Below are 16,482 nucleotides of genomic sequence, written 5' to 3' on the forward strand. Positions count from 1 at the left end.
ATCTTAATGCTTTTCCACTGATATGCTAAAGACAACATAAAGAACTCTTTATTTTAAGCACTTACTTGAAATTGTAAAGGAAGACAAAATACAGAAAACAGTTAAGGGTTACAATTACATTCTCGCGATCTAGATCTCCATGAACTGGCATTCCGATCACTTTGATACTAAGATAGACAACCATAGCCAAAAGCAGCAAAACTCAGCGACGATTCCGAGCTTTATTGACACAGCATTTCATATCGGAGTATCAAATCAAACTGATTACACAATCCCTGGATCAGCGACATTTTAGTGAAATTTTCACATTAATCATAACTTGAAAAAAGTAAACGTGAATCAAAGACGTCGTGTATGCTGTCATCAACAGCATAGTGTGAACCGTAAACTGGCATGGCATGTGCATTGACTGCACATAAAAGCAAGTCGACATAATATCAAACGGTCTACATCTTGTGAAAACAATGACATAGCATTGAAAGTTGTAATAGTCACCGGTAAAAACTCTTCACTGATGAAAGGATAATAGCGTCAAACAAATGAAATTGCATATTTAGAGAAGGAAAGCCAACGTCGCATCGTGGCCTTGAGTGAGAATAACAATGGCGGATGTGCGGAGTGGGACTATTCTATTTAGGTAACGGGGGTACGGAGGGACACAGATTCATGAAGGTACTGGCAAAACGTGCCATTTTCCTAACGATGCTGTCGCGGGAACTTCAATGTCTCATTGTTGCAACGCCTTTTTAATAGTTTTTTTCTGATCGGAAAAGTAATTTTACTAACTGTAATGATCTATTATACGCTCATCACCTTTCTGTATCTGGGCTTAACTAGGGTAGGCATGTAAAGTAAAGTGAAGTAAGCCTTTATTGAAATCCTATTGATCATAAAGTGCAATACAGGTTTTGCAAAATCAACAACAAAAGAGTATATATAGATGAGGATGTAACATGTTCATCAATATTTTACTCTTTTTCATTTTTATTTTGGTCTGACTTCAAACAATTTTCCCAAATCACATAATGATGATTTGACTGTTCTTGAAAAATGTTTATAAGGTCTTGTGTGTCTCTGAATGTGTTTTTACAAATGTTTAGTTTACTTAAAGATCATGTCTACTGTCTGTGTAGCCTTTGCAGTGAAATATATATATATATATATATATATATATATATATATATATATATATATATATATATATATATATATATTATGTATATGCATTTATGAATGTATCACATCAAAAACTTGAAGACTGAAGCATGTTTCTACCAGCATTTAGTATGTGTGGCTAATGAAAGTTGCGTGTGGCTAATAAAATTAGGACCAAATTAGCCACACTGAGTAAGTGTGGCTACTAACTTGAAATCCTACCGCTAACCCTGAAATATCAAACATTGGTCAAAATTGCTCAGGAACAAAACTGCCCAAAGTTGACCTTGCTAATATTGTTGAATGAAGATTATATAAAAATCATGGCCACATAAATCTTTTGAGAAAAACAAGTAAAATGATCAAATACAGAAAATACTGAGAAACTGATTAGGACAGAAAAGAAAAATCTGAGATTTTATGTCATACTATGTTAACAGATTACAATCACCTACTAAATCTCCTGGACCTTGTTATTTTGCTCTGATAGGGGAGACGAAGCCGGCATGACTATATAAATTATAGAGGGGTCAGGGTTCAAAGGTTAGACCTTAATCCCTGCCAGTTTCATCTATCAATCAATACCAGAGTCAAGTTGGCTAAAACTAGCATTATATTACATGATCTATATGACATATTCTACTGTACTTGACCATATGAAGACCGCTACGAAATACATCATCCTGATTTTACTTAAGGTAGAATGCCTCTCGACGACAGATTTTCAGACTCTCATATTTTTACAACACTTTTCTTATCAACCACTTGTGTGGGCTTATTTTGAAACTTTTATAGTAAGTGAAGTCTTCACATTCTTTTTTTTGTGAAAATTGAAAATTTAATTTTTCTCTTAGAGTTAAGACAAGGAATGAGGCCATTTTGATTTCAAATATAGAAGTAAATTTAAGGTAATTTGTTTCCATGGTATCAAACTCTGCATAGTGACCCCAATTTTCATCTTTGATTTTGAACAACAATGGTAGAATGTTCTCTTGAGGAAAGTTAGAGTAAAAGTTTAAGCCATTCAATGTCGAGCCACATACTACCTCATATCTCACCAACACATTCGTAAACATACTGGCTTGACCTGATACAAATGGTATATGTCACTGTGGTGTATGACATTGATCTTCTGTGAACTTTGACTGTTCTGGTGACCTTGGATGACTTGAAATACACAGTGTGAAAGGGCTACCTACCTGATGATAGACTAGCTGATCCATTGTTGCCAGTGTTATTGTGCATCCGTAGGGGTTGTGGAACCATCGAGGGCGGTGGTGATCCTGGAGACTGAAGGTAGGCACTGGATGTGTAGCTCGGGCGACGACCTTCACGCCGATTTCCATCTATCGCAGCTTGCAGCTCGATTGGAGAACTGAGTTTCAGTTTTTCACATTCATATGGATAGAGATATTTCATGTATCTATGTGGAATTGGAAAAATAAAATGAGGTTCGGATATCATTTTTCAACAGGCTACTTGCTACACTTTCTTGTACGCTTTGTTTAGCTTATTCACCTTTCAGGTCTGGGTAGGGCCCTTTGTTGCTTCTGGATCTAGGCAGAGACGAAATGACAAAATCCAGTATTCTATTTGCAGAAGTAAAGCATCATTTTACTTTGTTCACTGTATTGAACATGTTTCTTTTTGACTTGTTCATATGACAGATATGGGCATGGGTGATTTGTTGCCACTGTGTCTAAACTGGTGAGAAAAATGACAAACTCTTTAGAAAACGGACTGCCTGCAATCAACTTTGCTAATAACTGTCCCTCTATGTCATCTCAATGAACATAAAAATTTGTGTATCAGATACTGACGAGAATGCTGCATAGCGCCCTCTACAGTGTATGATATTGCTGTTGAGCCCTCTGATGCTTTGCAGATTATACAAATACCTCTAATGGGGAAATGCCTTTTCAAAATTTGAGTGAACACTACACTTTAGGTACATTGCATTTGCAACTTTATGGACAACACTTAATATCTTTAATCAATCACTAAAATTTATCACTCTTCTTTTGGTCTCTTATGACATGTGCAATGCTCAAACTTTGATATATTCTGTGCTTAGAGACACTTGGAAATAACAACTTGCAATAACTACGCTACTACAATAATGTAAGTTTAACCCTTTCACCACCATGGTTTGTCCCAAATCCATTGTTTTTAATAGTAAAGTTGGACCTGTATACAGGGAACTAAGGGGTGAAAGGGTTAAAGTGAAAGGAGACACTCTTGAGTACCATAGTAATGGATGAAGTGATACATATTGGTATAAGTCGGAGTAATCATAAACAAGCAGAAACTTTGCTGGTTACAGGAGATAATTTTGTAAGTTCATTGTGCCAACAGCACTTTACGTTTCCTTGGTTGATAAAATGGGGTGTGAGGCTATTCTGAAGTGTATAAAAATCATTTGGAATTTTACACACAAAGAGGTGAAGACAATTTAAAAGCAGACAAGAACCACAAAGATGCAACAACATGTTGATGATGGTGATGATGATGATGATGATGATGATGATACATCAGTAGCCATGGTAACAAGACTTACTGTGTCCTGAGAGTGAAAGCAGCACTGGTGATAGACGATGGCAGGTTAAGTCCTTTGGTAATTTCTCTCCACAATTTCTTGTTAATAACTTCCACTAGTCCGCCCTTTGCTACCACAAGTTTGAAGAGTTCATACAAATCTAATGTCTGCTTTGCCATGATAGGGATCCGGTTCACTGGAGTACCTGAAGAGAAGAACATTCATCGAGTTATCAGAAGATAGAAGATATTAGATACTTGTTCAAGGACAGAGTTGCTAGCTTGTGTTACTACCACCATTTTTAATTTGACATTTGCTCCATGTGAAGATTTGCTCTCACTTAAATCATTTAAATGTTTGATTAATTTTATGCTCGATTATGCCATGTCAGGTACATGTATATACCCAAGAATTTACCACTTGCAATCTCTAAAAATCGTTGTGAAGCACACTAGATGCGGAAAAATTTTAAACTTTGTGTTTTTGTGAGGGATGAACTCCTTTGGTGTTGAGAAGCACAATACCAGGGTTATGTTCAATGAAGGGGAATTGCTAAAGTAAAGTGTTGGAGTAAGAAAATTGCTACATTGCATCATTCACAAAAGTAAATGACAGATAGTAAGCAAAGTTCTGATGGCCAATGGCAAAGCTTGTTACATCCAGTACAATTACAGCCAGTACAATGATGTTTCACTCCTATTAAACACAAAAAAATGAGGAAACTTCTTACAAAAACCTATTGCTTTGTAATCTAAGTTTTCTGCTACTATTTCTAGTGTAATACTAGAAAAAAGAAAAAAACATTGTAACACAAGGTTCATTCTTTTTTTGGCATTTATGTTTTATAGATCCATGTACATTCACTTGTCTGCTGAGAAAGTCATCCAAAAGTTATCAATAAGGTTCTGGTACATTGCCTTGATTATAGCAACCACTCCTACCCCCCTCCCCCTCTCTCTCTCTCTCTCACTCTCACTCTCATTCTCTTGGTTTTCAACATCAATTCTCTTCTCTTCCTTATCATTAAATTTTGTGTCCCACACAAAAATTTTGGGTTTGATCGTAAAAGTTATAGTTCTCTCTGAATCTTTGTTATTTATGTGTTAGATTTCATTCATAGCATACGTTTACTATTTCTGTCAATATTTGAAATATGATGACACACGCTAAAAATAATTTCAATGCTTCTCAAATTGTGTTTGAAAAATTTTAGCATTTCTGCTTGATAATAAACAGATGTTTTACAAACTTAAGCTAAACTTCAAACATTGCTACCAAAGGGCATAGTGTTCTACAGTGATTCCACTTTAAATATCTGCTTATAGCAATATAAACATAAGTATTACTGCTGTGAAATATTTCCAGGTCTTTAAAAACCATTTTGAAAATTTGTCGGCATGGGAGGTGAGGCTAAGTCAACCATTTGGCCATCAATCATGCATTATTCATCCGACAGATGTCATAGTGTCAGAAGGCTATGAATCAAACTACACCCTGGTGTTTTTTTTTCAAAAATAACCGGGGTACAGTTTTTCTCCGAAAGGGGAGGCTGAAAAGGACAGAGCCGTGTACCAATGTAATGTTGCTGGTACAGTATGTGTATTCTGGGACCAGATAGAGTTCTACGAGTGGGTTGAATAATTTACTTTCAGAATCTACTGACTGCAACTGCACTGTTTTGATAGCAAATGGGAAAACTGGTTTGAAAATAGAAATGTTGCCGGTCAGGCTTTTTGTTTGACTATCCAGACCTTTGTTGCTGATTACAAAATGGAACATTTAAAGAAGGAGCTATAATTATGCTATCAAATTCTGCAGAATTGATGACTTTTACTGGAATTTGCTGCTTGGCAACCATAATACAACAAAGAGACTCTCTACTTACACCTTGCATACATTTTCAGCCATTTGTATCTGGGAAAGAAAGGAGTTGAACAAAAAAATCTGGGAGGGGTGGGAAAGACGTCATAAAAAGAATATGGGTTCATTTGCAAGCTATAGCTTAATAGATGGGCAAAAAACAGCACACTGGAAGGCCAAAAATGGGTCAGACTGCTTTGGACTAGAAAAATATGACCTTACTTTAAAAAGTTACATTAAGTCACACACCAACCATAAAACAAAAAATAAAGATCCTCCTCAACCGAATGAAATAATATGTGAGAGCGTCATTGCTCAAAAGCTGCCAGTGATTACCCATGATGCACTGTTATAATCCTCTTCAATATGAAACCTGAGACACCCATGACAGTGTGCCAAATTCCAGGTACTTGCAATCTGTTCAAGTGAAATGGCTGGGGCCAGGCCGTTGACCAAGCTCCTGTCACAGCGCAGCGGGTATCTTGGGAATACACTCAATACTCATAATGACGGCTGTGAGGATAAGCCGCTACTGGATGGATACTTGATATGTCCCGGGTAGAAATAAATGTGTCACTCATTCCAGATTTATTGAGAAATAAAAATCAAATATGTTGATTGATGTAACAAGTGTCTGTACAGTAAAGAGGCCCCCTTTCACTAAGGAATTCCGAGTTTGTGTCTGTTTTTCATTTATTTTGGTCTTTTTTTATTTCATATGCATACACAAGTGATTACTTAAAAGTTTATGGGTAGATTTACTGGTCCTTAAAATACATGTACATTGGACTCGCACAATACATATGGGCATAATAGAAGTACAGCAAATATGGATTAACCTGGAATCAAGCTCTCCCTTATCACAATGCAATAAAAAATGTATGTACTACTGACAGTACTCAGAGTAATAAAGAAAAAAATGTATATTACAGATGCCACTGATTGTGGCAATCAGTAACTCAAATTTCAAGCGATTGCGGAAGGTTGAGGCAAAGTCCAGAACATTTGAGCATCTCCAATTTCTCTAAGCTTCATTGATTTAATAGCAACTGATGACTCCATGGTCTGGTTCTACTCAACAGAAATATACAATGATAACGATACAACAGGTGGCATTTAATTTTGTTTCGCTACGGCATGAATGCTGATAAATGTGCTTTCTGGATGTCAAACTCAACCCGCTGCAGATTGAAAATTGTCAGTATACATATCCCGCTCGTCAATTACTTTGAATTCATCTAATGCAACAAATTAATTTACACTAACAAGGAGAGGTACAGCAAAAGATAAAGTTCCTTAAAGAATGCATGTAAGTGTGCTTTCAAGATTATGAAAACTATACAGCCCATACCACATGGGGTGTCTGTGGACACTCAGTTCTTGCAAATTGATGAAGAGACTGAGAACATACACACAGTTGTTAATCCGCCCACTATGTCTATAACTCCTCTCTCATTAGTTTCTATTCTAAACCCCATCAAACAGTTTTGACTGTCAACACTGAAAGTAAAAGTGTATACAAGGAGAGTGCCAAAACCTTAAGGAGAGAAAAGTTTGTATCATCATCACGTCTGAGCTTTTCTTGATGTGTAAAATTTGGCTGATTTTGATTCCTTCTCTCAAGGCCTAAAACCTTGATTCCCTCTAATACTCAAACATGACTTATCTATCCACAGTGACAGCTTTAATCAACACAACCAGACGGTGATTTTTTTTTAGAGACCGGCTACTGCCAATAATGTTCTGCCTTAGGCTAACCATCCAAGGTCACCAAGTCCAAAAGATATGGGCCAATCCAAATGACAGCCAGACAAATTACATAATTTCTTGTCAGTGACCAGTTTGCTTTATGTACTGGTCCTGGCAACTCGGCATGCACAGGTGCCTTTTCTGAAAATGTCCGTATGCATGCAAGATGCTGGAATATCAGACTGTACACTACTCCAATCTTTGTGCCACTGGACGGCCATCAAGACACAGGTGTTTCTTTCAGAGATTTTTTGTTCCCACTTTTCTTACCTCAGGCAAGTATCGAGCAGTGTGATACGGAACAATGGAAAAACCACTATCAGACAGTGAACCAATCCTGATTAAAAATTTATACAACCAACTCCAACAATGTGCTCTGACAAGACTCCATTATTCATGTTCAAATCGCTACCCCAAATAACACACAATGGTGATTACAGCGGCTTTATACAACTCTATTAAACTCCAGTCAATGTACCCAGGTCACATGACTGACACTTTAATGCCATCTTTTAATTCTATTAATCTATTTCCCCAATCCCCACTTCTTTAATGATATCTCCCCTGCTGGATGGACCAAAATGTACAAAAAATTCCTCATGCAAAACAAACCTTCTTGAGATCATCAATCTTCTCATAATTGTCAGGTAAAAGTCCATTTATATTGGTGACTGCATATTGAGGTATGCTCTACAGTACAGCATCAATTATCTGGCTCTCAATTAGGGCCAATTCTATACACGACTTCTGCACTGTTGACTTTCCGGTAGTACTGATTCCCCAGTTTTGTTATGATAAATAGTATTGGTCCTGACTGTCAATGCACTGAATAATTGCAGTCACTCCCAAACTCCTTCTGACATACAAAGCATTTTTCAGGTTGAAAGGAAAAGCCACAGACTTAAAAGTGTTGTCCGGTGCCATGCAGTCAGATATCGGATTCGGAAGACAACATCAAGTTGGGAGGGAAAAGTTTCCAGAACCGCAGACTTGATAAATGTGAGAGTATGACGCATATGCTAATGTATTCAAGAAGGATGCTGAGAGAGCAGAGACTGATTCAATGGTGAGACAGGTAGCTTAAAGTAAAGAGGATTAGCCTGTGTACCTGGCATTCAATTGTCATTGTACTTGTTTCATTGACAATTATTACATTTCCATAGACAGCGTGTTCCGAATGACTTTTGGTACAATGGGGAACATCTTTGGACATTTTGGCCTACAAGATGGCCATTCATGTGCTTAATTATAAGGTTGGCTTGGCTAGTGCTACAACCCATGTTTGTTTGTTTGGATTTTTAGAGCATACTTTTAAGACGGAAGGATCAGGGGGGGAGGAGGAGGGGAGCCTTGGTGGATCAGATCGGTGGATTATGGTTTATGGGGGATAAAGAGCAAAAGCGGGGAGTCTGTGTGCTGAAACAAATGTGATCCTCCATGCAAGACTGTTGATCAAAAGAGGAGGAGAACAGAATAAGGGAACCAAAAGTATGGCATGGGGATCAACAAGGTAGCAAGAAGTCTTGACAGGAAGTGGAGGGGAATGCACTAGGAGATCAGTGACGCAGACAATATCATGGTAGAAAAACAATCACAGCCTATTGTCCATCTAACAAAACCACATGTGCTTAACCAAAGAAAGTCAAAAGAGGAGTCTGATGCAACAAGACTATACATCTAACAACATCAAAGTCTGAAATCAAATGCAAAGCATGTAAAAATTCAGTGAAATCTCTTTTCTAGCATTGACCATTTGGTAAACTTGGCTATGGAAAGTGTTATTATAGGTTTACCAAAAAGATGGGCTAGCATGATTTTGAATTCAACAGACAGTTGAAACTGATGGAAAGTACATTAACTAAATCACCTTGAACAGCTTGAATTCCAATAGCAGGGCGATGGCATTTCAATAATGTGGCTGGCTTATCATGACAATACAAATATCTGCAGGTATTTATTTCATTTGAGTCTGTTTGTTTTTCGTTTGCTGTTCTTTTCTCTTCAGGTGAGCAGTAGTGTTTGCGCTTCATCCTTGAGAGGAATCATCAGGAAAAAGTTGTGAATGCTCACTGTAGGCATACCAGGAGTGCTGTTACTAGTGCACAACTATCTCCAATGAATTTGATGATGACTGGCAGATACCATATCACAGTTGCTATTAATGGCAACACAGAAAATAACATAACAAATTGCATGGTGATTTGGTATTCATGGTAAACTTTGGAATAAAGAAAACACAATAATATCAGAAAATCTAAAATTTCTCAGCATGTTGAAATCTAAGGTACGCATTACAGACAGCAAAAGTGAAAGCCTGTCACCAAATGTACATAGAAAGAGTAAATTGACAGCTCCATTGATCTATTTTCCCATTACATTTTTATCTAATTGTAAATTAAAATACTGTTTTCCCATTCCACTCAAAACTCACATACTGGCATGCCTAGCAATGAACTTGTCAGGGTTATAAATACTGAATTCTAACCTGGAATAAAATTCATTTATCAACAGTAACAATGTATATTGTACACATGTGCTCACTCAGCACAGGTACATGTAATACATTGCACTATGAGAAAAGAACCACAGAACACAAGCAATGAATATACATTTGTAACATACACATACGACAGTTGCAGATACATGTATGCATAATTGCTACCTTGAAGTGTAGATTATGTTTCAGAAAGGTAGTTGAAGTGAAAACGTAAAAATGATACCGCAGTTGCAATATGAAGTAAACAGCCTGGCAGCTATACTACATGAATAATGACCTTTAGTCATTCAAAAGAATTGCCAAACATCCAGCTGTGCAAAGGAAAGTACAAAGATAGTTTATTTGATCTTCTATTGTTCTGTATCATACAATAGGGCTGTATTAAGTTCACTGGCACGCTCAATACATCTGATCTGGCTATTACTTTTCTGCCGGTACTACGCAACTGATAATTTTGTAAAAGTACTTTTGTAAACTTGACAAAAGTGAAACAATTACAGGCAAATGGCACACTGCCTGACCTTGTCATTTTCCAGAATTATGCTGGATATGTGTGGCTGGTCCCACATCTACGGAAATTGATGATTATTTCGTTGTGCTTTGATGACGTTTCATGTCAATTAGCAGCATCTAATTAAAAGGGTGTGCTGTCTGCTTTAAAGGGACGCTAGCAGAAAAGGTATTCAGCTGCTTTGAGTAATTAATGGAGTTCAACTGATGCAGAAATGACTAAAGCTGATTGAAGAGATGGTGGGGGGACAATACAACTTGATCAGCTCTGTAAACAAATGACAGAAAATTGTCCCAAAGCAAAGATACATGTAGCATATTCTGGTAATGACAGCGGTGGTGATTGGCAAGAAAATGCAACAACTATTTAATCGCTTTCACCTTACAGTCACCAAAGCAATCGTCATGAAGTTCAACATTGTGATATTTTTTTGGATCAAACCAATCAACACCAGGTTTGACTGTTTAAATCTGAGGATTCTGCATTTCAAGAATCATTGGCTAATCTCTAATGGGCAAGCTTTTAATTTTGAATCTAATCTTAGAAGGGGTTTGAAGGTGATGGGTGTCTTTCATGCCTTGTTTTATTGGATGTTTTCAGATAAAATTGATAATATCACCTCGCTTCTACATTGCAATCTAGTGTTTGATTGATGAGGTGACAATAATATTTACATTCTTGTGATAAAAATACATGTATGTGCACTTCTATTGGCTCAAACTTTGGGCCAAAAATTTTACAATTTAATTGTCTACACAACAATATTACCTTGCTGTCAATGTGTGTTTACATGTGTCTTACACTTGCTTTGATCAGGAAAGTGTATCACAAGCTGTCTACCCCTATAAGCTGGATTCAAACTTCAAGGACAAACAGTGTGTGGTGTAAGATCTCTAAAATTGCACAATCGAGGTGAAACATTGCCACCTCCGACAACAGGGCAGGTATCTTTGCATCCGTACTACATTGTCAATCAATGTCTACTGGAGGACAGTAAACAAATATGTCAGATACTTATTCAGTTCCACAGACTTGTCCTTGGTGCCACTCCATTTCTGGTATATTTTACATTATTTTTGAGGCAATATTATTTCTGACAACTTTATACGGTAAGACATTACTGAAATGCTCAGGGCAAGAATTGACAGTTTTATTTGTAAAAAATTAAGAAGGTAAACATCTTAAAACCACAGAAGAAAATGCCATTAGCTATAGTTGTCATTTTAATGTAGAATTTTGACATCTACCTGTTGACTATACACTTCATTACTGACACAACTCACCCCGGGGGTCTAATCTATTGAAAGTGTAATTATTTATACAGCCTGGATTAAAATCGCCCCTGCCTGGGCATACTGTGGATGAAATTAAAACTACTCCTTAATGAGAAAATTAATATCTTAACGAAAGCTGATTATAATGAAGGCCACTATGAATTTTATTAATGGTGGTTAAATTAAACTAATCATAATGGACTCCCTAAGTCAACTGGCAAAAATATGATAAATTTGGGTGATCTGGAAGATGTTTGATTTTAAAAATTAATGAGAAACAGTGTTATAGTTGTTTAAAGTGTAACATGTCTGCCAATAAGAACTGAGGTGTTGTATATGGCTCTTTTTTATATAAACAGAGAAGTCAATACCTTTTTAAAATGAAAGTGAAACGTGCTGTATTTTTTCGAGAAAATCAGTGGTGTATATCCTCCATATTTGTTGTAGAGAAGACACAGAAATGGGTGTGTATCTAATTACACAGGCACTAAAACCACAATGGTCACAGTGATCATGGCATGATGAATAAACTGTGAATTCAAGTCAGCAAAACATTGTATGTCAGCTTCCACTTCTGCCTCTCTATGAAGAACCGGTACTCAGTGATAGCTTTTACATCCGTAAACTTACATTTCAGCATTGCTGCTGAGAAGGATAACTGACAAACGCTTTGCAAGATTTTTTTGAGTTCTTGTCCCTTATGCTGATGAATCTTGACCCCTTCCCATACAGTGAATATTTTGATGTGGAATATGAGCACCAGTACTAGAATTATTGAACAACCAGTCTTTTGCACATTGTAGACAGTATTTTACAAATTTTTATCATCATCATCATCATCATCATCAGCGTTATAGTATGTATTAATGAAGACTCAACCTGGGAAAAACATAATAAACTAAACAGTAAACAGTATCATATCACTTTTTTCATGACCTCATCCTGAGAAAGAATGATTTAGAAGGACACCAAGTAGCATGTGCCTCACTCTCCTCAGGGACTCACACTTGTACAATATTCATGTGGTTCACCACTTATTGGGGCTCATTTTGAAGCTCATGGAGTAAGTACAGTTATCCCTGGCTTATTTTTGTGAAAAAATTGAAAATTTTATTTTCCTACATAGAGTTTATTCATGGATGGTAGCCCTTCAGAATTTTAAGTGTCAGTAAACATTGGGTGATTTGTTTGTCTAGTGCCTAATTGTGCACAGTTTAATACCCTGATTTTTATTCTTCATTTTGAAAGTGTGGTTTAAGGTTTCAATACGACAAGTTTGAGCAAAAGTCTTTCAACTTCAAGGTGTGTACTACCTTAAATACTATTCACAAGCTTTGTTTCGCCCGAGACTGACAAAAGTCTTCACAGAGGGTTGGAGACGTACTTTTTTTCATGTGCTACTACATTGTACATTCTAAATTGGTGAAAGAAATTTGATGAAAGCTCCAACTTTGCTGTCCATTCTGAACAACATAATCAATCACATTTAGAATAAAACAGAACAAACTGGGTACAAATACATGTACGTGTATACTAGTGTTGGGGTAAAGATGAGCAAACTGCAGTAATTGGCCGACTCAGACACTGACACTGAAAAGGGTGCGTGGATTTTGTGATGATATAAAGGTACAGATTTCATCCCCATTGTTGCACACCTACTCAACTAAAAGTCGAAGTCTGGATTTGACAACAATGAAAGCAGCCTGGACGATGAAAAGAGAGAAAAAAAACGCCACGCTTGATTTATGTCTTTTCAAGCTGTCTCATTTAAATATTGGAAAAATTGAATCTTTTGGTACACGATCATCAAACGTTGAGTCCAGCCATAGGGTAGACGCCACAGGTTGCAAACTTCTCCTACCAACTCACACTTTCACTTCCATACACACATAAACTGCACATTCACAAACTTCACATTCACACATGTACCGGCACAATGGTATCAGAAAAATGCCCATTCAATGTATCTTTTTACTGCTGACTTCACACACCAACCAGCTTTTCTAATGTCATATTTACCCTGTCCAAGCAAAGGGAACATTTTCACAAAATATCAACAAAATTGTTATCTCTCTGTGAAAACATCCTGGGGATTACACCAAACCAAAAGGATTAGCAGCAGAATGAGACAGTAAGCCTGCAATAGTTCCTTTATGTTGCTTCAGTAATCTTTTATGTGTCCACTGCAAGAAAGTTAATACCAACCCTTGGGGCAGAAAAGCATTTTAAAGATACATGTACAGGTACAACTGCTACGTACCAGCTTGTGTCATGTTTCCGAATTTCAACATTGTTTTCACTGAAGTGGTCAATTGCAACCATCCAACCTTAACTGCAGGGTATATTTAGATGCCTACAACTGTGAAAATTTCCAAAATCCAATTTTTGTAATATTAACGTTTGCCTGTACATTACAGCTACATGTATTACACATTTCTGTGAGTGACAACTTAAACAAAATGAATGACATTTTTTTTGTCTTATCGAAACAAAACAAGAAATTTTGACAGTATAAAAACGATCAGCTAAATACACTGTGTGTACCAATTATAGAAAGATCTCTACCAGCAACTCTCTGATGAGCTGGCATGTCCGAGGTTAACAGCATTTCCTGATCCTTAAGGCCCCCCTTATCATTACAAAATTTCAATTAATTGACTTAATCAACTGTTACATAAAGAAATTGCATTTGCTTCATCAATCATTCATTATTAGATGATTTCGACTCATTGCCACTAATTTTGAGAAATATCTGGGAATCTGCCTGCAGGGATCCTTAAATCCATCGTACAGAGAAAGCTTAATATTGTGGAAATCTTCACGATAAATCTTCAGGCATTTTCACTGATTCAATGTGGTGACAATGTAATTGCTTCAAAAGAACCTCTGCTTAGTTGGTGTGAAGTGATACTTTGTGCTGTTGATTGAAAAATGTACCAAAGAAAAATTTTAAAATTCAAATTTTTTTGGCATGTACAGAAAAGTAGTTGACATTCAGAAAGTCAATAGCTAGAGATTTCTTACCTCGCTTCTGCATGAAAGAAAATAAATCATCTAAGAATTCTTTCCTCTTTGGATCTTCCGTAAGCTCATATAACTGTAAAACAAAGACAAAACAACAAAATTAACGAAAAATTGCTGTACATTAGACCCCCTCGTATAAATATTCTCTATAACCATCCTTGTTCTACCCATTTATAACCATGATTTTGCCACAAATCATGGTTCTTATGGTGACTGTGGATTTTTTGCAGAGGTACAAAAATGGAGATACACAGAACACAGTCAACGGCTTTGGACATTATTTTGTAAAAAGAAGTATATGTACAATCCTTTGACATTTTCATTTTTCTTGCAGTAATTTATTTTTCAGAATCTTGAGAGTATAAAAGACTGGTGAACACACCATTTTAAGATGACCTTTCAGACAGGCATAGAAGACAATGATGCAGCACCTGGTTTATCAGAAATACTAGTATATCCTATTGAAGTACACAGTAACTCCTCAGTCCTGTAGTACCAAACTGAAATTTCATTCTACAAATTGACAAGGTTCCATTTATTAATGTTTACATCACATTGATCAATGTTGTTTGATTTCACTGTTATTTTCACATTTAGCCAATATTCTTTGATTTCAACGTTAATTTCACACTTGGCCAATGTTCTTTGATTTCACCGTTATTTTCACACTTCGCCAATGTTTTTTGATTTCACTGTTGATTTTCAGATGGTACTTCACAAAAGAACACCTAAAGACATATTATTCATCTCTTGAACTGGACAGCCGGCCTGACAGAGCCTCTGCCCATTTTGAACAGAAGGACCAATTTCAGGCCTGTATTGCTAGCCTTCACTAGCAAGTAGCTGGCCAGATAATTACATATGAAACAGACAACTTGTCCTTATCAATGTCACAATTAACCCTTTAACCGTCATAGTTTGACCCAAACGCATGGTTACCTATGGTGAGTGTGGACCTGTTTACAGGCAATTGGGAATGAGCAGGCCAACTTAAATATCTATTCAAATGCAAATATAACAAAGATCTTCCACACATGTAAGTGATAATGATATACATCAATCGGAATGACTTCTGTCAATCTAATCGTTTGTAACAGATTTTGTTTTTTTCTGAATATTTTGTACAGTATTCTGACAACCAGCGACTTTGACAACTACACAGAGCTGCAAGTGATGGAAGTACATGTACAACAAATGAATCACAGAAAAACTCAAAACTTGACAGTCTCCCCAAGCAACACTATTATCTCCCTGGTGAAAAAGAAATTCTTAGGTCATAAAGGTTTTTTGTCAGTGTAAGAATCTGACAACAGATATTTTGATCTAAGTTCTCTTTTTCTTGAGTTTGGTTCCGTATTAATCAAACCAATCTGCTATGCTGAATTTTTAAATGGGAATCTACTACTGGAGCAAGTACTGAAGGAGGTTACGGTATATGGTTACAGTCAATTATTTCGCAAAGGTTTCGGAACATAAATAGATTGGAAATCCCTGAGCTATATATTTCTCCTATCTGTTAACAAAATTGCGTTCGTAAAACTGAGGGAAACCCCGGTATTATCAAAGAAGAAGCCTGGCAAAATTTGCCGGGTACCGGCTTTCACAAACACCCTCACAAACACTGTTGGCATAGGAAAGTGTATAGCTTGGGGGCATGGTTAAACAGAAGGAGGGGTTATGAAATTATGCACTCATTGAGTTCAATGGAGATAGAAAGTATAGCAGACGGGGGTTGCATCAACAAGACTTCTTCAAATGCTCAATGTTTGCAGTAGTTAGATACTGAGAGGGTTACACTTCATTCTGTTTTTCTACAATGCTGATTTTGTTCAATGTGACTTTTTTGCCCACATCTAAAAAGATATGAAGAATTTAA

At 36.6% G+C, this 16,482-nt stretch overlaps 1 protein-coding gene across 3 annotated transcripts in view; it reads right to left on the bottom strand.

The window, feature by feature from the left end:
* LOC139121760 (protein dead ringer homolog) overlaps nucleotides 1-16,482 on the bottom strand; it is a 43,785-nt gene that overhangs the window by 7,896 nt on the left and 19,407 nt on the right. For all 3 annotated transcript variants that reach the window (XM_070686895.1, XM_070686896.1, XM_070686898.1), the window contains exons 3-5: nucleotides 14,607-14,679; nucleotides 3,713-3,896; nucleotides 2,355-2,578 (exon numbers count right to left, since the gene is read on the bottom strand). In XM_070686895.1, coding sequence (XP_070542996.1) covers nucleotides 2,355-2,578; nucleotides 3,713-3,896; nucleotides 14,607-14,679 — 481 coding nt within the window. The remainder of the gene's footprint in view (nucleotides 1-2,354; nucleotides 2,579-3,712; nucleotides 3,897-14,606; nucleotides 14,680-16,482) is intronic.

The sequence above is a fragment of the Ptychodera flava genome, chromosome 21 (genome assembly GCF_041260155.1).
Source record: "Ptychodera flava strain L36383 chromosome 21, AS_Pfla_20210202, whole genome shotgun sequence".
Lineage (NCBI taxonomy): Eukaryota > Metazoa > Hemichordata > Enteropneusta > Ptychoderidae > Ptychodera > Ptychodera flava.